General features: G+C 42.0%; 1 protein-coding gene across 7 annotated transcripts; it reads right to left on the reverse strand.

The window, feature by feature from the left end:
* Positions 1–996: 996 nt before the first annotated feature.
* On the reverse strand, positions 997–24,173 carry slc8a4a (solute carrier family 8 member 4a). Of its 7 annotated transcripts, XM_061085553.1 has the most exons (9): positions 24,152–24,173; positions 17,628–17,680; positions 16,335–17,561; positions 15,694–16,199; positions 8,192–8,298; positions 6,700–6,818; positions 5,683–5,782; positions 2,497–2,769; positions 997–1,376 (listed from the first exon to the last, which is right to left on the reverse strand). In XM_061085553.1, exons 2-9 carry the CDS (start codon positions 17,664–17,666, stop codon positions 997–999), a joined length of 2,751 nt encoding a protein of 916 aa, XP_060941536.1. In that variant the 5' UTR covers positions 17,667–17,680; positions 24,152–24,173. The 7 variants fall into 7 exon arrangements, with proteins under 7 accessions (XP_060941536.1, XP_060941541.1, XP_060941535.1 ...); XM_061085558.1 differs by lacking the exons at positions 17,628–17,680; positions 24,152–24,173 and adding an exon at positions 8,008–8,017 and having other exon boundaries at positions 8,208–8,298; positions 16,335–17,528; XM_061085552.1 differs by lacking the exon at positions 24,152–24,173 and having other exon boundaries at positions 16,335–17,666.
* Positions 24,174–27,204: the final 3,031 nt, after the last annotated feature.

Raw genomic sequence — 27,204 nt, forward strand, 5'->3', positions numbered from 1 at the left:
CAAGACTGCGCCCCCACCATCTGTGAAGTCGATGAGGAGATAGTGCCATGCCTTTACGACAATTTGTGCTGGAGAGCAGAGGAGCACACACACGCGCGCAAAATAATTCTATATGTGCTCACAGAACTTATATTTTATAATACATTTTAAAGCAGGCACTCTGCTCCACGTTGAATTGAAAAAAGGCATTTGTAAACCCTGGCAATGTCAAACATGATACTGGCCGAGAGAAGCTTCATGAGAAAGGGCGCCAGGCAGTGAGAAGTTCATGATACAGCTGTGGTTCACATGTACAGGAATACACCAACACATCAACTGCCATGTCAAAATATCACGTACAGTACTTGAGAGATTGATTACCAAGAAAACTCTGATAACGTGCAAAAGTAAACACACGTACTCTTTCACTAAACTCCCACGCACAATGTTCATCTTTTACATGATATACAGTGAATAATTAATGTATAGATTGAGTAGTAAATATCAACACACACAGCTATGTTTTAGAATGTTTAAGAGATCATATCTGTCTCAGTAATGTCTTTCCTCTTATGTGAATGTCAAGTATATAATGTCATCCCATGCACCATCTTAAAATCTACATCGTTCAATTCCTGGTTCAATCTTGTGCTTTCCTAACACTTAAAACTCAAATAATTGTTTTCAGAGAGAGGACATGATGCCACAAGTTTGACATGTGAAGTGAAGGTTTGATGTGATTTATGCTGAGTAATGATCAGATAAATGTCATTTGGAACATATCCTTTCAAAAGAGGAAGGAAAGTTGAGAGGAAGTGGAGTTTAAGTGGCTAGCCTTCACAGCATCTTGGAAAGTTCCAAAGTCCAAAGATTCAAAGTCAGTCAGAGATTGTGCAGAATCAGTAATAACTAATGATACAAATAGTTATAAACTTTTGTGAAAATAGGCCAAAAAGAAACAAAGAAAACACGTTCAGTAGACTGTAAAAACAAGGAGAAGTGCGTTTTTCTTGTGTCTTAGAAGCCCGGCACGTGGCAGTACGCCTCCAACGAGGACAGCAGGATGTAGATTAACCACATGGAGACGAAGAGGAAGGAGGTGAGGAGCTTGACTGTCCGTGGGCCCCCGAGCTCTGCCCCCGCCACGCCGGGACGCCGGCGGTAGAGAAGCACCAACACGCCAAACACCGCCATGGCGGTGAAGAGGGTGACGGAGAAAGCCAGGGAGCCCGGGTTCACCTTGAACACCTTGCCTTTGGACCGCCAGTAAACCGCCGCGATGGTCCATGCCACGCCAATGCCCAGGAACACGTTCACCGCATTGCTGCCGGTCACGTTACCGATAGAGGCGTCGGCGTATTGGTCCTGGATGGCGGCCACTTTACTTGCAAATGTATCTGTTAAAGAAATAGATAAATGAAACAGGTGAATCTGTGCTAATCGGTGGATTTCAATGTGGAGATAAATACTGTGCACAGTCTCTGAAGGCCTCTTGTGTAAAGTCCACCTCAATCAGAGCCTTCAAATCAAACTGACATTTCATGTAATTTAGTTTTCTGCAACATTAAACTTTAAAATATCAATCTTGGGCACAAAGTGTTTCGGACGAATTGGCGATCAAAAGCAGGTAGAACTTTATAACAAGAAACCATCTTTAAATATTTATTTGTAGTAACTAATTACTTTTTTTTAACTGTAGTGTATATATCATTTCAGGGGGACTGTTGTGGGTTTTTTTGGGATGAAAATGAGTACCAAAGAAAAACTGATGGCCTTATTGAGTTCTTGCTTGACCCTTACCACATCCTGCTACAAAATGCTAACTAACAAACAAACGCCAGTGAAAACAGAGCCTAAGTACAGAGTCTGATTTCTGTAGCTTTTTTCAGACACACACTAAACTCCAGATATTCACTGGAGCGGCTCAATGTGACAACACAAATGTCCCAGTGAGAATTTCTTCCACCAGTCCCCTGGAAAGAACTCTGACAATGTTAATCATGACCATGTACTACCCAACATCCTTTCAGACCAACACCACATAAATCTGAATTCAAGCATGACACTCTCATCATCAGTGGATGGAACTTGTACATTTATGTCAAATTCAAAACTACAGTGTCCTGAGGTCAATCAACTGTTGTGATCATTGCCTTCTCAGGCTGTTTATGTCGAACAATTCCCAGCACAACGAGTCTGCCAGCTTGATGGAGGCTGTGTGGGGCTCACTGAGCTAGAACCTGTCAAAGCCTAATTTTCATTCTCTCATTGTGCCTCCTTGTGTTTAGGACACGGTGAAGTGGGAATACAGCTAAGCAGCATGGAGAGACTAATAAGTGAAACAATGTTTTTCTTTGTTTCCGGCTGGTTAATGTTCAAAAAGCTCTCGAGAGAATTCCTCTGACAGGAGGGTCACACAAGCCTACCCAAGCAGCTGGCTGCCTGCGTCGGAAAGCCCCCCCAGAGGAAACCTGTAGAACAAGTTGAGTGTTAGAGCTGACAGACCGCACGCCCCACCTGGAACAGAGGTGCCGAGGGCCACAAACACCACGGCGGTGACGGAGTCTTTGAGGCCGACGGTGCAGCCGAAATGGGAGGCCAGGTCCCCGGTCACAGCCGTCAGGGCGCCGATGAGGGAGATGGACACGAAGAAGCAGGCCCAGCCGTTCCAGTACTCAGTGGGCGGGACGAAAGCGAAGAGGACTTTCCAGAAAACTGTCAGGAAGTGCATAATGTAATCGAAGCAAGACGGCAAGTGCTCCTCTCCGCTGTCCTCCTCATCGTCGTTACCTGGCAGAGACAAAGAAGAGATGCATACCCTGTACAACACTTGCATCAAACTGCTGCTTCTGCTTTTTCGCATGATCTGAAAACTATTTCTTGCAGTATACAAATCGCACATATTTCACTATTGATACAAATGGAATAAACAGCGCTCTGTAGGAGAGTGTGTGTTGGGAACTGGGTCAACCCACAGGTCAAAATCGCGACCAGTGTTGATTATTTTTAAATTTCTATTTCAATTTATTGGACATTGCCTGGTGCGGATCTCAATCCCGGCAGCAACATTGTCTTCAAAGTTAAAGCATGTTTGTTTTATTCCTGCGAATCTTGAACAATGGTCTGTGTCAATGTTTAACAGAACTCTGAAATAGCCGACATGGAAAATATGAAAACGTAACAGCAGGTCAGTAAATCATTCAAACTTATAAACAAGCAATACACGTGAAACACTGACTATAAAATCTTCACCGCAGATAAACCAGGTAGGATGAACACAAAGTTTTCTAATTTCAATCTGACTGTTTGTAAAAAGCTCTGCACACAACGTCCAGCACGCAAACAATACAAAGTGACAATATAACTGTTTGAGGAGGACTCACTAATAGGGTTGCAAAGGGGCGGAAAGATTCTGGTAAATTTCCGGGAACTTTCTGGAAACTTTCCATGGGAAGTTAAGCTCGGGAATTTGGGGAATTTTGAAAAAAACAAACTACACAAATTAAACGCTGAGCAATAAATACATCATTCAAAACTCTATTTGAAAGATGTATGGAATGCAGCACACGCTGCACGTTGGATTTCAACCCTCCACTGTGCATTCTTCCATCACATGCACAGATAATTCCCAGCATCCTGCACACTACAGCAGGGCTATTGAGGCCTGCTGTAGTGTGCAGGACTAGTCAGGTAAGTTTCGATGATATTACTGGGGAAAATATATTATCAGGCTGATGGAGGATTGTTCATCTGTTCATCTAGCCTATTTCCATTGATTTATCCATCAATTGTAAAATATGTTTATGTATACGATTCCAATTGTTTGGCTAACTATTTATATCTCTGGCATTGCGTTAGTGTTTTTTTACAAACTTTTTTCTCATCTTATTCTACAGAACATTGCCACGTGCACTATCTCATGTGTGGAGACATTTTTACCCCATCCAATGTAGAAGGAAAGGCTGTGTACATTTGCAAATACTGTGCAAAGACCTATGTTAAGAATGACACAAAGATGCAGAAGCATATAGTCAAGTGCCCAAAGTTTTCAAACAAAATGTTTCTATTTATGTCTGTATATGACAAGGTAAATACAGTTAGTATAAATTTCCCACAACATTTCCAGTTTATTCCCGTTAATTCCCATTAATTCCCGTATATTCCCGTTAATTCCCATGGAAAGTTTCCAACTTTGAATATTCCCGGAATTTTGCAACCCTACTCACTAATGACAGGGAATCATTTTGAAGGAGCTCCGGTGCAATAACACAGGACAAGAAAATAGTCCGTTCCAAATGGGCAGGTTTACCACGCAAACTGCACTCATCAAATTAAATCTGTGGAATGGTAAATACGTGTAGCTCCATGCATTACTTAAACCAAAAATAACATATCTAATGCAAAATCCACCCATGAATATACATGTTGTTTGATGAATGTGTGGGGGCTAACCTTTTCAAATCATTACATTAAATCTGTAAACATAGCTGTGAGTCAGTGATTGAGGCTTTCAAACAGGCAGCAAGTCTACTTTTCTATTTATATATACAAATCAGAGTGACCTCAACCAGAGAGGGAAAAAAGAGAAAATGGTAGAAAAGAGCCTATTAACAAAAAGGATATATCTCTGGTGTCTAAAACAGCTTTTAGCTCTAAATGCTTTGTGTGCCAGTTCAGATCTAAAAGGTTCACAAAGCCAAATGACAGGCTTTCAAAAAGGGACAAAATAAAAAGGTTTAACCACACCATGTTCATTGACATAAATTCTTCAGCGCTGTTAATTTTTCAGGCAGAGCCGGCCGGTTCGGTGTTTATGACGAGTCACATGAGGTGTTCAAATGCATTTTTAATGAACTGTCAGGATTAAAAGAGGAAGCAAATAAACACAAATGTATTAAAACACGATTTGTTTTTGCCAGCTCTTCAATTAATTACGCTAAAATAATAATGTGTCTGAATTAGGCTTCAAACGTCATCCAATATCAAACTGGAGCACATCATTTAAAAAGAACAAACACACGCACACACCCACTTAACCTAAAATTAATCTTAAAATCTAATTATTTACGTTATGAGGACTTATATTTTGTCCCCATAAGGACATGAAGTCCTCATAATGTGACTATCCAGATAGACTTATACGACTCATTACCTGAAATACACACACACGCACACACACACACACACACAGGCTTGCGCAGCTATCTTTGCATTGATTTATATAAATTGTAGAAAGCCTTACCTCATCCCTAACCTGAACCATGACCAATAAGGAACAGACCTTAACCTTAACCTTAACCTTAACCTTAACCTTAACCTTAGCCTTGGCCTTAGCCTAAATCTTAGTTTAAACATGAAGATTAAGATTAACATTAAGATTAAGATTAACATTAACATTAACATTAACATTAACATTAAAATTAACATTAACATTAAAACATTTCTTCACCTTAAAATGTTATGATTAACATCATGAGGAGTTTTTGTTTGTCCCCATAAGGACATAAAGTCCCCAAACTGTGACTGTTACAACAGAATTAGGACCCCATAACAACACACATACTTCAAACACACACAGAGAGAGGCTGGTGTGTGGGGCAGCAGGTGGGCCAGCACCAGAGCTGCAGGCTCATTCTTCCACAGACCCCCCCGCCCTTATCTCAGTGAACACATGAGACATTTCAGGACCCTGCCACGACTCACCTGCGCTGACAGTGACGGCACTAACAAACTGCTCCCTCCAGCTGCTGCTCCCAACCACCAGAGCCAGGTTGGTCTTCTTGATGAGCTTGTCCACTGTGCTCTGCAGGCGACCCCGAACACGAAGGAAACAAAATAACACGACAAGGAGGCAGAGATTAACAGCACATCTCAACACAGTCGTATTATGACACAAGAGACACCGACGTGGTGAAATGAGGACGAATTAACTGTGTCTCTTCTCCGTGGTGCACGGTGAGTCACCGAAACAAAACCCCACTGTCTCTCAGGAAAAAGACATTTAGTGGCGTAAAACTGCTTTTCATCAGAGCAGAAAATAGAGCCACTCATGATACTGGAGCGCTGAGTTACACACATGAAGATCAGTTTACTCATCAGGAGAATCGCTGCACACGCTTTTTGGGAAATGTCTCCAGCGATCTGAAAAATGAAACCTGATGATTGTGAAGTCACTGCTCAAAATGCATCAGGTTTCAGGATTTAAATTGAGTTTCTTTTATTTGATCTTGTGACAATTCAACAAACTTTATGGCAGCGTGAGATTAAATTGATGGATTATCCCTTTAAAAGCATCACATTTAAATGATACAGTTATCGCAACCTACAGCTGGAGGAAACAACGAGAGACCGACTCTGCTGGAGCCATAAGTTCCATGCACATCACTAATAATTCATCACCTGTCCCTGGTCTGATTAAATATTAATCTGCAGAAGTCATAATATTAAAAAAAAGATTCTGGTGTAGTTACTGAAAAATGTCAGTGCTTTATTTTGTCAATGCAGAACAAATTTATTGAGGTCAGCAACGTTGGAGGCCAGCATGGACCTGAACACTCTGCTGATAAATAAATAAGATGCATGTTTAATGTCAAGTTTTTCTGTTTGTTCTGCTGCAAATTGTTTGACGATCAGAAGGTTCCAAAGAACAGCCGAGCAGGAAGAGAACAGGTCTTGTGAGCTTGTCTAAACTCAGTGTTTGATGCCGCGTATTTCACTTACCTTAAATTCATAAGACTCCTCGATGACCACCTCCAGCTTGGTGTGCTCTCCCAGACAGGGGCAGCCCATCTTCGATATATCCTCAGGTCCCAGTGCTGTCTTGTTATCGTTGGTGTCTCCTGCAGATGAGGAACAGTCGTAGAAACTGTCAGTGGCTCCTACATGAGAGATTTGTTAACAAGATACTGTATGAGCTGTGGGTCTGACTCAATAGCTTTTGTCAGAATCTCTTCTGAGCAACAGAAGACAGGTATTTCCTCATGTATTTCATTTTCACTGTGCTGATTTGTTAATTGATTTAATACTCCATTGTATTGATATAAATAGGACCCATATAACTTAAGCATACTATGGGTCACCAGTGACATTAGGTGCCATGTTAAAAGGACAAACCTGTTGTCATGATTCTCCTGTCTGGAGCCGGTGTTTTGTTTGGACTTTTGACTATTTCATTGTGGATATTTTTGTTGTTTTCCTTGTGTCTGGTTCATGGATTTCTATCTTTGCAATGTAATCTCATTATCCCCTGTTTTATTTTGAAGCTTATCTCTTTGAGTGTCTCTCTTACTTTACTTCTTGTCTAGTACTAGTTTCCCTCCTTTATTGCTGACTTGCCCAGCCTTCATTAGCTTCTCCTGTGTGTTGTTAACTTTATGTATTGAGTCTCTGTGTTTTCTTAGTTCAGTGACAGTTCGTCCAGTCACTTCCTCTGCCAGAGCTGCAGTGTTTTTCCAGTATTTCTTCCTCATGAGTTATTTACGTTTATAAAGACTGTTTATTGGATTGTTCCTTGGTGGCGTCTGCACCTGTGTCTGGTCCTGACATCAGTTTTCTCATTCATTCTTAGCAGTTTTTCCCCAAAAATGTCTAACTGTCCTTTATCTATTTCATTTTGGTTTTAAGAATATATTTTGCCTTCACTGTCTCCCAGAGGAATAATTTATCTCGGGCACACATTTCAAAGGACACAGTATCTCCATGTAACCATGTTAACAATTATAATTAAGGGTCTTTCAGTAGATTCTGAATACACCGCTGATGTGAGACGATATTTAGAGGTTAGCGAAGGAGTCACAGAAAGGTCGGCTTCTAGCAGTTGTCAGTGCATGTTCATGTGTTTTGGGGGCGTACATCTGACAAGAGGGCTAAAGGAAGGTTGGGATGTATGTGTTAGCTTTTCCAGGATTACCAACCCTTCCTTAATGTGCAGTTGTAGGCAATAAAAGCAGATAAATGATATATAACTCTCCCTTTAGTCAATAATCGAACCTTGAGTCCTCTAATGTAAAGTTTGACCATGAAATGTACCGATCCCACACTCTACAGAGATCACTACTTAGCCATCAAATGTGTATCACTTGATATAAACTGCACAAGCCCAAGAACTTAAATAAAACATAAAGGAGAGTGGATGCTGACTAAAGTGTATTTTAATACTTAAATGAGAAAAAATCACTGCTGTTTTTTCGGTGCAGCCGTGTCCTCAACTCACCGTGTCTCTGTCCCACGTCCAGCAGGATGGGTTCCTCTAGCACAATGGTGAAGGTCTTGTTCTTCTCGTACTCCTCGTCATCGATGATCTTCACGTTCAGCATCTTCCTGTGAGCGAAAAGGGCCAAGGAACAGGAAAAGGACGGAGTGAAAGGAGATATTCATTAATAAGGTTTGTACTAGGAAATAACAGCAGCTGTCATTATGAGTTAACTTGCAGTAGGGTTTTGTTATCCAATCAGAAATAGATCCCTAGCAACCGGTGGAAGCAGTTACTAAAGCTACGTTCGAATAACAGCGGTGTAGCCGAGAGGTAGACTGCCCACACAATGAATCATGAATCAGAGCTGTTAGATAAGAAGATGGCAGCTGAAGATATGAACAAATATCCTGTAGGGTAGAACATTGTGTACCATATAAATAAATAAAAGTATTTTTCAACAGCAGTCCGCAAGAGGGCGAACTCCTTGTACAACATTAATTCCATTAATCATACAATTAATAATACAGAAAAAGCCCGGAACCCTCTCAAACACTTCAAATTTTAAGTAATGGGAAATTGCATTGAAATCGTAACTGCCTTTTTATGGACGCATGCGAGTTAAAGCTAACACCCGACCTGACCGCATGACACTGTGGTGTCAGTCTGTGACCGATATATTCTCCTCAGCCCGCTTCATTCTCCCACACTGTCACACTGAGTCTTTTTCTCCCTCTCCCTCCATCTCCCTAATGATATGTGGGCGGCTGTCTATTTCCGTCTACACACATACACTCAGGATTCGACAACATGCAGGAAAGAGCGTTTGCTCGCAGTAGAGAAGGATTTAATTTTAAACACGAACAATATGTCATTGGCTGCCTAATGTCAGGGAGAGTCATGCCAGTGGGAGCATATCGCCTAGAGTCCTCACAGTGGATACAAAAGACCCCATCTTCTAAACAAGCGGCCGTTTCAAGTGCTCTATGTACACTCACGGGGTGAGTCTACTTTGAAGCACCATGGAGAGGCCTTAAAATATAATATGACTGTTCAGCTGCTATATTCATGCGGCAGCCATTTTGATATTACATCACACTTGGGGCAGAAAGAGTTTGTCCTGCTGCAGTGGATCAAAATGAAGAGAAACAATATTATAACTACTGGCAGGGTTCAGACAAACATTTACATTTCAGAGACCTCAGACTGAAATTCAGATGAGAAATTCGAAAAGCAGCAGAGGAACGGATTCACTTCCTGCATTTGGCTGATTAGTTGGCAACTTAATTCAGAATCTCTGCCAGAATCTTACGCTCATTTGCTCTCATTTCAGGCAGGAAGTGGATCATAATTACTCAAGTGAGGAACGTTTCCAAACGGACCACAGACTTTTAAATATACATTCCAAATTATTCCATGAATTTAATTTTATTCATTTCTTTTTCTCTTTTCCTTTTAGAAATATCAAGTCTTCCCAAGTCTTGAATGAGTTTGATTACAACAAATGAGCAGCCCATAGGAAAATTGTAAAAACACCTTGTTCAATGAAATAATCAAAAGTATAAATATAACAAATGAAAGCCATTGAGTCTCATGGAGCTTCTTCCTTCATGTAACGGCAGTATGAAGATACCAGAGCAAGTAGATTCAACCAGATTAATGCCCAGTAAGAGCACATACCTCCACCAAGTGAAACAGTTCCCTTTGGAATCCACATTTATATTCACAACATCCACATTTTTATTTGGATCTACACCAACTTCCACACACCCATAAATATCAGTCTACTAAATATGCCAAATACATCGAGATCCTCAAATTACTCTCTGAAGAATCAATGAAAATGTTGAAAAACACACAAAAATATATATCTTGGATCAGCTACCCTGACAAACAAATACTAACACATGCAGATGGCAATACACATTTCAGGCTAGATTTTGAAATTTAATTTAATTTAATTTAATCTATTGTATATATACATGTACATGACCTATAAAGTACAAACCAGCATATAGACCGATAAGCAGTACCACTGTTGAATCGACTACCTGACTCCCATGAGTCTCATTTTGTTGAGTTAGACAACAAGATCAATATCACTTTCATATCTCTACAGTAAATATAAAACTAGAGTGTGCAGGTAGACTATTTATCTCAGGTTAAGCATAACAGCTAGTTCTGATACCAAAGGTGAGAAATCTGCCTGAGACAATTTTCCCTACCGGACCACTGACTTCAATTTGTTGACAATGGTTATTGTCCAAGTTTCTCAATCCCCACAAGTGAGTTTGAATTTGTCGCTATTAGAATCAGGCCCATGGATATATCACCACCCTGCTCTGTTCCCTGACTGCTCCCAGTCCAATAAGCAGCTTAGTACAATAGCCACAGTTAAACTCATATTACATTACACATAAGACTGTGTACCAGCCATCTCTCCAGTCCTGAGAAGTCATTGTGGGTAACATATCTTGCTATTGTGTCTGACTCACACACACACACACACACACACACACACACACACACACACACACACACACACACACACACACACACACACACACACACACACACACACACACACACACACACACACAAACACACACACACACACAATTTTATTGTCCGAGCTCCCAAAACTAATCTGTGTTGTGGCGCTGAGATCTCAGTGCTCTACTACTTAAGAAAACCCATTGTAGCTAAAGCAAAGTAAGACGAAATCTTCATCAATTGACAAAACCTGAGCTGCCGATAAACACAACACAACTGAATACTAAAAGGTGCTGAAGAAGCACAAACAACAGAGGGAGTTTCTCCAGGGGACATAAGGAAATAATGAATGCGACTGGGACAAGCTTTGTGTTCAATACTTTGTGACTTTAGAGCAGCTGAACCCAACTTCAGCAAGAAAACATTTCCATTGCCGTTTCTGCATTCTTTTGTGTCAAGTTGATGAAAAGACGCTGTCTTCATTTGCTTGTGTTTTCTTAACTGTCAGTGCGCTGAGTTGTCATCTAGCCAGCATATGAAAAAAGCTATTATCTCTGCTGCTTGTGTGAAATACACTGCAGAAAGTCTGACTGGCTCTATTTCACTGGGGCTAATAAAACTACAGATGACATCACATGTTTTCTGGCATTACTGAATATGTGCATGCCTTATCTGTAAAATAATCAACTCGGATTAACCTGCAAAAAGAGAGTCAGGGTCTCAGAGGGTCATCCCTGGAGAGAGGGACCGTACCACTATGATTCTTTGAGAAGCTCTGGAGTTTCCCTCTCCCCCACATCCTGCTTTAATGTGGCGAAGATGCTCCAGTTTCCTCCCACAGTCTAGAGACCTGTACAGTAAGTCATGAGGACTGGAGACTCCAAACTGCCTACAGGCAGAGTGTGAGTGATTTTATGCCTCTGTATGTTCACCCTGGGAAAGAGTCTGTGCCTTCTACCCTCTGCATGCTGGGACGGGCTCCAGCTCTCCTGAGAGCCTGACAAGAATGAAGCCAGCAGGGAAAATGACTGAAATCATATTCAGTATGCATGACAGTATGTGAAACGCTCACGTCTGAAGAGGGGGCAATGCCATTCACTTAAAAAAGTGCGGATCAAACTAGCGTATCAGCACCTATCTGCCATGCTGAAGTGTCCTTGAGCAACATACTGACTCTCGACCAGCTCCACTGCAGTACAATGAAAATTTAGATATATGTTCCTCATAACTGCTGCAGATAAAATATAAAACATTGTTCTGTCTCCTCTCCAATTTGATAATATATTATTATACAGGATATTTATATAGAAACAGGGTTTTTTGACATGGTGATATATGACCCTACCTCTGACAACTTACAAAGCTGGGTGGTATGTTTTTATGAAAACATAACAGATGAGGACAGGAAGAGAAGAGTGATATTTGAAGAAACTCGACATACAACACGACTCTGTGAGGCTGTGCTTAGTCTATTTAAATATTGTGAATCGATCCTCTGGGAACCATGAATGTCTCTTCAACATTTTGTGAAAGCTCTTTTTCATCAGCTTTCGTTTGTTTGTTGGTTAGTTAGTTTACAAAACAACTACCAAACCGATTTCCGTGGCACTTTGTAGAGGGGTGGAGCTTGACCCCCAGCAACCACCCTTGCACATTTCCTTAAAAAATAATATAGAACACTGGACCAGCAAATCCTCAGATTTAGTGGGAACGTAGTTTTTGCAGCCAACAACCTTCAACAAGTCATGGAGCCGGCGATAGTGAGGGAATTAAACAAGGTGGCTGAAGGTCGATTTAATAGTATTCACTGGGTGAAACAAACACTGAGCTCAGGGAGTGTCACTCGACCTCAAACCACTCAGGATCTCAAATGGGGCGAAAGATCTGAATAACTTTTTTTAATTTTCTAAAGGACACATATTTCTGTTAGAACAACATGAAAAAAGTGTTTTTGTACATAATATGACCTTTAAATGCTGGAGTGGATCCGGATAAATAAGTGACACCAAACCCCCCCCCCCATTGTGTGCAACATAATGTAAAGATTGTGCATGTGTTGACTGTAAGTAAAGAATATTGAAGTGTCGTTCTTATCCGACACTCTCATGTGGACCTGGATTTCTTTGTTTACCAGGCATAGCCAGCACTAGAACTCAGTGTAGCCCAACCGAGCCATCCAAGCTTTGTGGAGCGAATCTAAAAAGTGAAGCCTAATTACGTTTCTTATGTCTGAAAAAAGAAACCTTCACATCAGTGGCGTTAAACTGGTGCGAAAGGAATGAATTCACAGAAGGAAGAACACGATTTGAAAGAGGTTTTAACCAGCTCCGAATGTGTTGACATTACCCGACCGAGCCGCGGCTGCTCCTCTTTCATCCATGTTTGTCAGGAAGTTCAGGATGTTATTGATCCTGACTACATTAGGCATGAGAAATAAATAATATCAGGGAATCGATTTCCCTTTTCCGAGGAGTTCTCCTCAAATCGCTTTCATCTTAGCTTATGTAACTGCCCCAGTTATCCACTTCAGCCTCAACTAGTGTACGGTGCCACACATCTTGAGGCGCTGACAAAAACACATAGAGGAAGCTACACTTAAACATCAAAGAGTCTGTGCAGATTTCCCTCTAATCCATGAACACATAATGTAAAATGCTTCTCCATGTCAGCTGCCTGTTTATTTGGGGTTTCTGTGTGTGCATTTTAATCTATTTCCTGCAGAGCAGAATTTAGAAAGTAAATAATTATTTAACTGCACGCCCACATTTTAAACCCTTCTTTTTTGCTTCTTGTCAACGGCTTAAAAAATTGGCTTCCACCCGTTCTTTGCTCCTGGTGAAACATCGACCCGGGTCGTCAGATGCACACACACAGACACAAGGAAACCCAAAGCGTGAGAGGCTGTAACAAACACACACAGAAAAGACATAGAGCTGCCTGGGGGACTCCTGCTGAGTGTCAGCTCTTTGTCCTGAGCGCTCGGGGGAAACACTTGGGCAAGAAAAGCCAGCTCCGTTTGAAGGAGGAACTTGGGCAGCCTGCTGAGCAGTCAGCAACACGGATATGCATTTCAACAAACAGCCATGTGCATGAAGCTCTTCGGCGTAGAAGCAAACACACAAACAGCCTCATGCGTACAAGAGCTGAACTGCTTTGAGATGACGATGCACAGCCACACAGTGGTGGGGCTTCACCTGCATCTTTAACTGGGCAGACTGAGCGCTCCAAATTAAACAGCCTCATGAAAAATTCAGTCGGACTAGAGCATCTGAGCAGCGTAAAGCAGCAACAACATATAATCTCGTTGAAAGACTTGAGCTCTTGAAAATCTCCCGATCTCTGACTTGATGCCTTTATTAACACCTTTGTGGTGCAAATAGAGATGAACAACAACATATCTCTCTAACCCTCTGATAGCAGGTTTAGATTCTTCAGCTGGATGGAATAAGCTGCTGTGTCTTGACCCAGCGGGACCTGGCAATTCTGACTCATGTCTGAAGTTTCCAGCCATTATCAGAGACCCTTTAAATTCTCACACAGGAGCAGCTGAGCACAGCTTTGGCTCCTTTTCATTGGTTTTCAAAACTGTCCTGCTCTGCTGGATCCTTCTCTGCGCAGTCCATCCTCCCAAACCGGCTCCAGAGCAACTGTTGTGGAAAAACCAGAGTCCGGATAATATAGAGTGTGCACAGATGCTTGTGTCACTGTCAGCTTGCTACAGTCTGTTTAACTTGTCTAGTCTCGCCTCAGTAGGTGAGAATTTTATGTAACACTCAGTCTTCATTTGAGCGCAGATACAAGCTGTCCTCCTCTCATCTCGCAGTGCTCGACACCATTGTCTCATTAACTGCACCTTCTGCAACTCTTTGCGGTGCCTCGAGAACTTTTGGGACTCGTTTAACCCCTCTCCACTCGCTTTAATTGCTATGAAAGCTCGAGAAGCTCTTTTTTTAGTATTCCTTTGGAGCCATGTTTTGTTTGATGTGGGCTTACACACACGTACACACAAGCAAACGGGCTAAAACACCAAGCACAAACACGGACGAATGTGCGACGAGTGAACTGACAAACTGCGAGACAAAAAAGACAAATTGGAAGATCTGCATTCTCTCTGACACCGAGTATTCACCTGCCTCTCCTCCCACTCAGCCAACCTACACAATACACCTACACACGAGCCCTGAAATCCTCTTCACACAGACGGATTCCTCTGACACATTTTGTTCCTCTTGTTTCCTCCCGCGGTGAGTGCTGTAAATCATTTTGTGAAATGCTTGATGCAGTTTAGTTGCCTTTCCTTTTCGTTAAATAATAAAGGAGCCGCGGATAATTGCCAGGTTCTGGCTCATCGCATCATTAAAAAACAAACAAATACACAACAACAAGTGTCTCTCATCTTTCTGCCGACATTTCTACGCGACGGTGGGGAGAAAAGCTTGAAAAACATCACACTTTCACCCTTACTCTTTTCATCCACCACTCTGCTGCTGCATCCGTGAATCCTTTGGTTCAAATGATCACACAGGCTTCATCACATGCACCCGTCTTAGTATCTGCTCACTCCTCATATCGCAGTCACCAGTCTGATTCTCTTCTCTCTGCTCTGTGGCTCACACACACACTTCTTTCTGTTTCTGCAGTGGACATTTCAATGCTCTGCAATACAACAAATTCCCATATAACCTCCACAGAAACACGGCAGCTCTGCCTATTAATTCTGCATGCATTCATAGAAAACTGCCTCTCCTTGTTCTTCCTCTCTAACATCAGCCTTACTGTTTCATTATCTGCCTCACAATTATCTTATCCTCCCACATCATCCCTGTAAAAGATCTTAACTTCTAAGAGTGAACGTATCTATGACTCATAAAAATAGTCTTTATATCCTGTAGGGGTGAGCAGACAAGCAACCGACGGTGATCTAGCAGGACTGTTTAACACACCAACGTGTGGGCTGGGATGTTTATTCAAGTTATTAGAAGCAACAACAAGACATCACATCAACTAAAGAAAGAAGAATTGCTGCTCACATGGTCTCGTCATTCTGAAACTCGAGCTTCCCAGACACCTCCTCGTAGTCCTCCCCGGACTTGGCAGTGCCCTCGGCTGTGTGGTAAGGCACCGCCACCTTCCCTCTGGCCCCGGAGGTCCGGTGAACCTTCACCTGCATGCTGCCAACGCTCTCACTGACCCTTGAGGAGCTGCTCTCAAACGTAAAGATGCCGGCGTGGTCGTCATCGTAGATGGTTACCGTGGCAGTGTGAGCGCTGCCCAGGGCTGCCTTTGGAGGAGCGTGGGAGGCGCTGTTGCTGGATGAGATGGAACTCGGCTCCAGGACAGAGACCTCGGCCCGGTGCACGATACGTGGGTTACTGAGGCGCACGTAGAAGTGCTCGTCCTCTTCGAAAATGTCATCATCGATAACGCCGACAGTGAATTCTTTTGTTGTTTCACCGGGCTTGAAGACCAAAGTGCCCTCGGCAAACTCATAATCTGAGCCTGCGTTGGCTGTCCCATCCTCTGTACGGTAGTCCACCTGCACGGCACAGGAACAGACACTTGTTAAATATTCAGGAACTGTAGTTATAATAAAATGGTGAATTATTAATATTTTCCGCCTGAAGCAAGTTGATTTTAAATTGACCTTGAGCGTTCCCATTTTCCCACTTACCTTCACAGTGCAGCCACTTTCTCCGCCATGGCGGCTCACTGACACCTTTAGTGAGCCACAATTCTCAAAGCACTGGTAGTGAGAGGGGTCAAACTGCATGTAGATGGTGTTGGGATCTTCTTCTTGCCCACTCGCCTCATGACAGCTCACGACCTTCCTGGCCTGATCAGCGGCGTGCTTTTTCAGGATGTTCCCAGCTCCGATCATCATGCGTGTGGCTTGGATGCGATAGAAGGCCCGACTCTTCTGCTGCTGGACCAGCACTTGGTAGTTGGCCATCTCAATCAGTTGCTCCATGTCCTTCTCCGGATGCCTCTGTTTCAAGTCTTTCAAAGTGCGAGCCATATCCCTTCGGGCCTCTTCCTCTTGATCTTGCTCCGTGCTACCTCCGCCTTCCTCCACCCCTTCCAGCATCCCATCCAGAGCTTCTTTAGGGTGAGTGTGGGAGTTCCCGCCCTGGCCGTCCATCTCCAAGTCCATTTTGGTAAACATGGCGTCGCCCTCTGACTCGATGATAATGCCGCGGGTCTTGTCTGTGCGATAACGCTTGTGGACGTACTTGTAGAAGAGCAGGCGCCTGTCTGCGATCCAGGCTTGCAGCACGCAAAGGGGGAAGAAGAGGAAGGTGAGGACGGCCTCCCAGAGGGCCACCTCTCCGGGGGAGAACACAGACAGGATGAGGTACAGCCAGATGTAGGCGAACACGCTCCAGGCAGCAGTGACAAAAAACACCCGAAGGTGCTTTATCTTGCGGACTTCATTTTCTGGCACCACAAAGACACAGATAGCGATGATAATGAACATGTTGAATGCAGCGCTGCCCACGATGGTGCTGGGGCCCAGAGAGCCAGCCTCAAAGTTATGGCCGATCACTTCGATGACGGACAACAGGATCTCTGGAGCTGATGAGCCCAGTGCCATCAGGGTCAGGTTGGACACTGTCTCATTCCAGACGCGCACAGTCGTTTTGGTAATCTCGCCGTTGGGCTTCTTGATGGTGATCTCCTTTTCCTGAGAGGTGATGACCTCGATAGACGACATGAAGCGGTCTGCAATGATGGACATGCCCAGGAACATGTATATAAGAGCTGCGAAGTAAACTATGGCGCGTGCAACCTTGTCGCCCACCGCAGGGTTTTGTGGGTTCCACAAGGGCAGCACCACACCCTCGGAGCAGTTACTCGCAACTGAGCAGTTGTCTGCTGCGCTGCCTGTATCTTCATGGCCCTGGGAGAAATGAGTTACCCCCGGGAGCAGGACGAGCAGGAAAGAGATGAAAATATATGGACTGACGGGTGAAGCGTGGTTCAGGATAGTCTTGTGCAGTAACATGGTGACGGTACTTGCTGTCTGCCGTCACACATGAAGGTCTATACAAACCTCGGAAAAACAGAACAAAGAGGAAATTTGCAGAGAAAATCAGATGGTTGCATTGATTACATCAGATATTCATCTATTATTAGAATAACCATACAGGGAAAGGGTCAACGACACAAAAGTCCTTACTCTCATGCTCTTTTGTATGCTAATGATGTGGGATTTAACAGTTTGGTCGGTCCGAATTTGGAAAGCCAGGAGTATTGGCACCTACTAATCATTGAGTCACTCGTATTGAACTACTCTGTCAAACTCCCACACATGTTATGTGGCCAATGTGTGCCGAGCAGCAGTAAAAATGTTAACCCTCTGCACTGGAAATATTGAGGGGAAAACACTGACTCAGTTCACTGTGTACAGTCAAGTTAGATGAGAAGAAAAAATCTTCACTGACAACGAGTTAACGAGAAAGGGAAGCTGTTGTGAGGCAGCACAGACGTCCTGGAATAAAGAGATATTTAAAGATTATTTGAAGGAGAAATTCAGCTTACCTCTCAGCTCCATATTATTTAATGCTAACAAATGCAGCAAAAATGTTTTTTCTCACCATTTTATCTAAGCCTTTTAAACTACGTCATGGGACAAATTAAAATCATTTCACTGTGGTTTTCCTGGCAGCGCAGTGACCATCTTTACAGCTTGAGTGAGCAATTCAAAGAGCGGAGCGTCAATATACTCCAGAGGATTAACATCTGAATCAGTGTGAAGAGAGGGAAAAAGAAAAGAGAAGTACCAGGGAGTGTAATCTACTGGTTCCAATTTCTGTCTCAAAAATAGGTTGCCCACCTGAAGCAGAAGAGATCTGTTAATGCTTCATGAGCATCAGGTAGAAAAATAGCAGCAATCTTCACTTTAACCTGCAGTTAAGGGGAGCGCCACCGCCAACAGTTTCCATCGAGGCTACATTTCAGGGGTTAAGCAGCGCAGTACAAATGTAGAAAACGCACTTGTCAATTTTTTTTGTTGCCTCGTAAATAAATGAGGGACAGATTGTATTTGTGCAACAACAGCTTTTGTGCAGCAGCTCAACAGCTGTGTGCCGAGTGGAAAGATCAGAACCATGGACAGCGACTCTTCCAGCCGGCAGGAGGAACCAACCATGAGTGAAATGTGACCATCCACAAAAAGTCCTGACTTCAAAAACACTCACATGAATCCTGATCCCAAGAGTACATTGTGTACCTCATGTCATTTAGAGAGAGTTTAATATTTCACAGCTCTGTCATTTTCAACGATAGCATAATATAATAATATATTTTTTTCTTTGGCAAACAACCCTGCACAAATTTTGAGTGGGTGATGTTTCTATGGCAAACGCAAGCTCTCCAACTGGTGGGAATATAGGGATGATGCTTTTTTTCTGTCTTTCTTTTAAAAAAAAATCAATGCTACAGAGACAAGAGGTGTAGCTAGTTTCTACCAATGTCAACTACTGTACACAGACTCACATTTCTCTTCAAATCACCAGGCAGCAATACGCTAGCACAGGTAATTACTTTTAGTGGCACTTGACCTTGTTTCCTTGAGAATACAGAGATTTCTAGTCAAAACAACAACTGAAGCTGAAGGTTTTATTTTTTCAGCTTAATTGGATCATTTGGAAATGTCGAGTCTCACCGAAAACATTTCATATATAGATTCTGAGGATGCAGATCCCCTAGAGGAACTCAGGCAGGCCAAAACCACAATTCTCTGTGAGGCTAATATTTACTAGTTATCATTATTTCAACAACATCCTCACTCCAGCTGCTGAAAAGGCCCAGCGAGAGTTCTCTCTTCCATTTCATACAATTTCACATGCAATCCTCAGCTATTCTAAAATTGAAAAACAACTCTGACCCAAGTGAAATGATGATCTAAACGTCAGAAGTGTTCCTGTTTGGTTCGCAGGGGTCTCGGTTTGACAAGTAAACACTTGAACATAATGAGTTACATTTTGATGCCAGAAATGGTTTTGTGAGTGAAGGTGTTATTTTTTTTTCTCTTTCTTTTTTCAAATGGTTGCATTCTCAATTAGCAATGAGTGACTTCCTAAATGTCATTTCCACTGCCCTGGGAATGAAAAGTCAGGAACAAAATGGAGCAGAAACAGAGTGTAAACACAAGAGGGAAGTGGCTGCTTGCACACAACATAATTAATTATATTCAACCAAACCCCACAATCAGTAAACAGTAAGCAGATATGACAAGTGTAGTGTTGGTTTACATTCTCTTATGAGCCTCAGAGCCTGATGCCAACAGTAGCGGTGAAGAATCCAGATGTGCATGCAGGAATAGTGTTAGCACAGAATATGGTTAATTCTGTAAGAAACTGAATTACTCACCCAGGTGCAGTTGTCTGTGAGTCAGCTCGGTGTGGAAGTTGTGGCCTCAGGAGATGAAGTTATCCTTCATATCGCTCTGTGGAAAAACGGATTCTGTTAAATTCTAAAGAGACTTTTCAATTCTAACCAGACAGGATACCCACACATATAAGAGCGTTTTAAAAGCCACAGATGCGGGGATGCAGATATCTACATCCCCGCATCTGTGGCTTTTAAAACGCTTCTAAGCTGGAGTAAAAATATGACTGTAGCGACAATTCGCAGATGTTAAGTTACAAATGGGTTCTGATACAACTAGATTACTGCACATTACAGATGCAGGAGAGAGGAGAGAGGGGGAAAAAAGCCGATTATCCCATCATCAGCAGTCTGTGCATGAGGGACGAGCCGAGCGTTCCGTTTGGTGCGCACATGCAGTCCCGCACACATACTCACAGAAAGATGGTTTTCAGCTGGACCCTGGTCAGAGCGGTGGTCTGTGTACCCTGCACCAGCTCAATGTGTGAAGACACCCCGTGTGCCATTCACACAGCAGGCTGCTTGGAATGGTGTTGGCTTGTTGCGCTGGTGTCTTAGAAATGACGCGTAGCTCTCTCCCGTGCTTCTCCGCTATCTGTTTCCCCCCCCTCCCTCCCTCCCCTGGCAGGCAGGTGCACTATACCTCAGCAAACTTAACACTGTCGGATTAGTTCATCTTATTAAATCCCCATCGTCTGCTTCTTCCACCCTCAGTAAACCTAAGTGCTTTTTTTCTCAAAAGCCACAATGCGTTCTCAGCTTTTTCCTGTCCAGGCTACGTGCGATTGTTGATGCGTAAAAATAATAAATAATAAAAAAAAAACGTGTCTCTGTTCTCATTCGTCCCGCATGTATCAGTCAGAAATTCAACATTTAAAACCAGAAGCGTCACCCGCGATTTGAATTGAGTGAGAAAATGTTCTTTTCTGTCTGTCTGAGCCCGGATAACGCAAAGAACCAAACTGGACTGCACATGAAGAGTAGGCGTTAATGAATGGTGAAGAATTGAGAGGACACAGAACCACACACACGGATCAGGATGGAGATCAAGCAGAGGGATGGTGGCAGACAGATAGAATAAAACAGAAGAGAGGAGTGCGGTGTTATGCAGATGGAAGCCTTGTCTTACTCTTGCGGTGGCCAGCTTTGGCACAAGAAACGATGAGCGAGATGGAAAAAAAAAGAAGCAGTAACACTGCAGAAACAGGGGAGGAGACGTTCACATTCAGCGCTACACGCACGCCAGGTCCTCTTGACTGCGCATCAGGAGTCGGAGGATGAATGAACGGTTCACTCCCAAATCCTGATGTTCAGATCATTGTCGTTATCATCAGCTCATCACAAGCTGCTGTAAGCGAAAAGCTACAGAGACCATTCGTCCTGAGATGTTGCCTGTATGTCTGTTGCAGTGTTTGGTGGTTTGGTTTTTGTAATATAGTCTGGGTGGTTATAGACAGAGATGTACTTTAAATACGCATGAAGTTTTACCCTGAAATTATAATTTTTTCGGCATTTAAATGTGTGATCCCAAAACTGGTATAAGGATTGACAATTTTGGGGGAAATAAACAAACAAAACTTTTCAAAAAGAATGAAAGGGTCAATAAATTCTATGGGCTAGTAATCACATCCATATTACCAATGACACACTACCTCACAAGATTATTGCACTGGTGAAAAATGGATTGGCAACTTTGCCATTTGAATGCCTGCCACAATTGTGATAAAAAATAAAAGCATAATAAATGTGATATCCTCTGTGGATCTGAAGGATGCTTTCTGAAGTCAGATAAAGAAGGAGTCTTAGTTTCTCATATATTGAAGGACTCATTTATAGATGATATTTGAAGAAGCTTTCGCTATAGAACGATCTAGTTGCACTATTGTGACGCAAGGTTGTTGCCTTTGAATTGACGGCATGCAGGAATGGATGCTGTACTTTATAGGTTGCGCAAGCTAAGCCATACTTTTAGCTTAGCCCTATGTTTATCACTTCTACAGGTGGTATATCAGCATGTATCTACATTCAGAATGATTAGGTGTAAACCAGTCGACATTTAGCATAATAGAATGAGTCATTTCAAAGTATTTGTGAGGGTGAGGGGTCTGTCCTTCAGTCAATAACGGAAATATTAGACAAGTGGAAATTAGGACTCATCATGTGATCGCCAACACCAGGAATAATTCTCTGGTTCCCACAAATGTGTGTATCTGAGAGGTCTAGTTTTCGACTCTGGAAGTGTCGTACCACAGTGTAAGAAAACAACATCCCCAGCCCTGGAGCAGCAGTGCAAGCAAAGCTTAAAATACAGCTTTCATTTAGATAAAGTTAATTTAGTTTTTATTGGTGCATGATTGCCTGTAATAATGGTGGAAAGCAGGCAGATTACGCACCTGAAGGATTGGTTATGGCAAACCATGCAGAGAAATAAAAGAGATTGCACAGAGATCTTGGGGACAGAGAGTGATGGGGGAGGAGAAATGCCCCAAATTACACGAGGAAGAGCAGCTCACTGGAATCTTATGTTCCTGCAAAACGGGACTTTAAGGGTTTAAAATTTTACCAGTGAAAATGCTTCACTTGAAGACATCCCTCAAAGCACAGTTTTTTTCCAACACAACCTGTTTAAACCCAATAGGCTTCATCTGAAACCTCCATGTTGACTCAGTGTTTCATTAAAGCAAGAGAGGAAACATAAATCACCCTCTTGAGTTTCCAGTAACTGACCCTTCGGTTTTTGTGTACATGTGTTGGTTGCTGCAGAAATGATACACAAATAACAGAAATGTACGGTGGCCCTGAGAGCTCAACACACTGCAACTTAGGTAAACACATGCAAATAGACAATACACATACAAATGGAGAAAACATTATTAGTAAATAATGGTAGCGTTGCGAGTATTTGGTTGTGTTGCAAGTATTTGGTTGTGTTGGTAGCATTGTGAGTATTTGGTTGTGTTGCCAGTATTTGGTTGTGTTGGTAGCATTGTGAGCATTTGGTTGTGTTTCAAGTATTTGGCTGTGTTGGTAGCATTATGAGTATTTGATTGTGTTAGTTGCATCATGTATATTTGGTTGTGTTGCAAGTATTTGGTTGTGTTGCCGGTATTTGGTTGTGTTGGTAGCATTGTGAGCATTTGGTTGTGTTTCAAGTATTTGGCTGTGTTGGTAGCATTATGAGTATTTGGTTGTGTTAGTTGCATCATGAATATTTGGTTGTGTTGCAAGTATTTGGTTGTGTTGGTAGCATTGTGAGTATTTGGTTGTGTTGCAAGTATTTGGTTGTGTTGGTAGCATTATGAGTATTTGATTGTGTTGCAAGTATTTGGTTTTGTTGGTAACATTGTGAGTATTTGGCTGTGTTGCAAGTATTCAGTTGTGTTGGTTGCATTATGAGTATTTGATTGTGTTGCAAGTATTCGGTTGTGTTGGTAGCATTGTGATTATTTGGTTGTGTTGCCAGTATTTGGTTGTGTTGGTAGCATTGTGAGTATTTGGTTGTGTTTCAAGTATTTGGCTGTGTTGCCAGTATTTGGTTGTGTTGGTAGCATTGTGAGTATTTGGTTGTGTTTCAAGTATTTGGCTGTGTTGGTAGCATCGTGAGTATTTGGTTGTGTTATTTGCATCATGAATATTTGGTTGTGTTGCAAGTATTTGGTTGTGTTGGTAGCATTGTGAGTATTTGGTTGTGTTGCAAGTATTTGGTTGTGTTGGTAGCATTATGAGTATTTGATTGTATTGCAAGTATTTGGTTTCGTTGGTAACATTGTAAGTATTTGGCTGTGTTGAAAGTATTCAGTTGTGTTGGTTGCATTATGAGTATTTGATTGTGTTGCAAGTATTCGGTTGTGTTGGTTGCATTGTGAGTATTCTGTTGTGTTTTAAGTATTTGGTTGTGTTGTTGATATTACACGTGTTGAGTTGAAGTGGGTTAACCTTTGTGGGCCACCGCAGATATTTCATATTTTGGATATACATTGAGAGAAGTATCACACACTTTTAATTGGATCAAATGTGTCTGAATATGAACAGACATATATAATATTTCTTAAGATACCTCTATCTTTATAGAAAAGAGTCAGATAGTGATACGTGCACAGAGAGCAAGAGAGAGGCAGGTGCTGCTCTGTGTAACCTGTGATACTAATAGATCCTTACCCCATGTGCACACACATACACACACCTTTGTACTCTGCAGTGTGTTCAAACAAGCAATTATGTCTGTGACAGGCCAGTCACTGTATCTCCCCTACACTTCAGTCCCCTGTCCTTCAGCACCATGGACAGCGCCTCTTCTCTAACACTGAGGGAGGAAGAACAAAATACAAACAGTAAAGCACAGGGTTTTAACCCACATAATAAGTTTGAAGAGCTCAATTAACTCATTATAATATCACATAACATTATTGGTGAGAAAATGGTTTTTGGACGTGGGAGGGAAAATATGAACATCCACTAACTGCAGTTTTCTGATAACATCATAGATTCAGTTACAATCTCAAGCTGATGCATTTTTTGTAGAGCAACTGCCTGCTACTATGTAATATTTTCATCTGTGCCCTCTGGTCATGGACTTAATGCATTTTTGCTGGGTTGTTCATTGCATTAAAATATATGAAACTATAACAAATATTTTGTTGTCTCCTATTGCGTAATATTGTCTGGCCTGTTTTATGTTAAAACCATGCAAAGATCTTAAAATCCTCTTTTTGCAGCATGAAGATTTCCTGTCTGGCTTTAGGGCAAGGGGCTACATTCCTGCTAGTTAAGATGTTGGTATGTTGACTTTGACCTTTGACCTTAAAACCGTGAAACCTGTTCAGTAAACTTTTAGAGAATAAGAAGCTAACTATAACTCAATAGGTGGACACATCTCTTTATTTCCTGCAATGCAGACAGAAAATTTCCACAGTCCTCACTCACATCAAGATACTTATTCATCTATGAGGACGCCGCATAGTGTTTTAGCAGACGTTTTATTTCTTCCTTTCTTTGTACATTGGTAACAGCAGCCTCAGGCCGAGATGCATTCAAAGTAACTGACCTAAAAGCTGGTTGTTCAGTGTGGTGATACAGAGAGCGATAATATACACGGCATCTTAATTCTCGTGTGCAGCGTTTGTGTTTAATATTGTTATTCAGCACTTTTTCTTTTCAGTTTCACTGAATCGCCATATCATATTTGATCTTTTGAAATCGGTAACGAACATCACTAGTTACCGCACACTTTTCACAACATGTCCTCAAGGTTTATTTAAAATTTAAGAGTGCAATTTTAACACAAATGTTATTTGGTTTTCTGGTTAGAGGGTAAAAAGCACTGGAGTTGTTTGTGTTGCTATGGCAACAGCTCTTCTACATTGTGCGACTGGATGTTAAGGATGTTTTGTGGTCCTGCTGAGACACTTTTTGGCAGATGCTTGTAAAAAAAAGAACTTTCCATAAATGTATTAAAAATAGGACAATGTTCAGTGAACCACTTGTTGATGCTTCGCACTATGACTTACCCTGGGGGGCTGTGTATGAGGATCAAGGAAAATGCTTTGTTTCTATAAAGTCACGATTAACACATTATTTGTTACCTCCACCAAAGAGGTTTCACCCCTGTCCATTTGCATGTTTGTTTGTGAGCAAGATTACGCAAAATAAACTTGACAGATAGCACAAAGCTTGGTGGAAGGATATAGTCTGAGTCAAAGATTTCGGCCGGGATCAGAAAGCAGATCCATCAATTTTTGTATTCACTTTTTTTTTAACATTGCAAGATGGACATTTTTGACATCTTTGCTAATTTCCCACGTAAAATTTAATCATCAGACATATTTAGGGGGAAGATTTCTATGGAAGAGGCAATTTGGGAGCAGTTTGATTGAATTCAAAGGGACTTTTGGGCAGTCAGAAGATGCATTGTAATTTTGCTGTATCACAGTGATATAGGAGATGATACCAGGATACACTCTATCCTGACTGGCAGGATCTGTGCACTTTTAACCCAACCAACTTCTTAATTGCAGCACAAAGCTGTTTGGCATTGTAAATGTGTCATTATAAAATGTATTCACTGGGTGTTAGTGCCTCCGGGCCATACATGCCCTTGGGTGCTTTCCTAACCTAACTTTGATTCCCCCCCCCCCCATTATTAAAGTGATCAATAATACTGTCAGAAGAAAGCATTTCATTCAGGTCCAGGTCTGGAGACATTCAATTGATCCCACCTTGTTCTTCGTCTATTGGTGGCATTGATGATGACTCCCACACCCCTCTGCACCCATGGGGTCTGGTCCTAATATCTAGTAATTGCTGCAATATCCCACTAAACATCGCCCTCAGCTGTTCACTGCACAGCCTCAGCTGGGACCAGGCTGTGCCTTAATTCCCACCGAGGTAATGTGGCTGAGATTAATGAGTTATCATTCTGGCTTTAAGTCATAGTGCCCCTTTTTTTACAGCTTCAAATCTCCTTCATGTTTCCTCACGGTTTGTCTTCTGAATTATCAATGAGAATACCTTCTCTGCGACATGAGTTCACATGGATGCTCAAAGCCCACATGAATTCAGCTTTCTGTTATGTAAGTGATTCATTGGTAAGTCTATACCACTGTTAGACACCTAATGCGACCATCTGTTGCTGCCTCTGCTTCTCATTTGTTGCCATCTTGTGGCCAATTTAAAATCTGTCACAGTCTTTAAGGGGCACTAATCCGCCGGTGGAAATGTTCCTGTGATCACACATACGAACCAGATTTGGTAAATAGGGGCCGGTGTCAGTCTTCATCATTACAGCAGCTGTAACCGTTCATGAAGATATGACCAGAGATCAGCACAGGCTGTTTGAATATTGATAGTTTTATTTTATAGTAGTATATTGAAAAAGAGCTTTTCAATAATTTCACATTATCATGATATTGGGATCTGCATAAAGGCTGGCAAGCTGTGGTCTTAATATTTACATTATTATTATGACAGGCAACACTATCTTAGTTAGTAGTTAGTACATCTGGACCGATATAAATATCAGTCAACATGCCAGGTAATTTTTTTACATCATGATCCATAATTTATTCTCTGAGAAATCAACAAAATGTTGGAAAAATATCAGAAAGCTAAAAAAGGTAAAAAAAAAAAATCCTGGATCAGCCCTCTGAGATTCA

The sequence above is a fragment of the Limanda limanda genome, chromosome 14 (assembly GCF_963576545.1).
Source record: "Limanda limanda chromosome 14, fLimLim1.1, whole genome shotgun sequence".
NCBI lineage: Eukaryota > Metazoa > Chordata > Actinopteri > Pleuronectiformes > Pleuronectidae > Limanda > Limanda limanda.

What these genes read in the sequence shown, in the direction of transcription:
- slc8a4a (XM_061085552.1), bottom strand. Translation starts at nt 17,666, where the DNA reads ATGTTACTGCACAAGACTATCCTGAACCACGCTTCACCCGTCAGTCCA. An exon ending in TGCCGTCACTGTCAGCGCAG is followed by an intron (nt 2,770 to 5,682) that starts GTGAGTCGTGGC and finishes TGTCTCTGCCAG; the next exon opens with GTAACGACGATGAGGAGGAC. An exon ending in CCTCGGCACCTCTGTTCCAG is followed by an intron (nt 1,377 to 2,496) that starts GTGGGGCGTGCG and finishes TTTCTTTAACAG; the next exon opens with ATACATTTGCAAGTAAAGTG.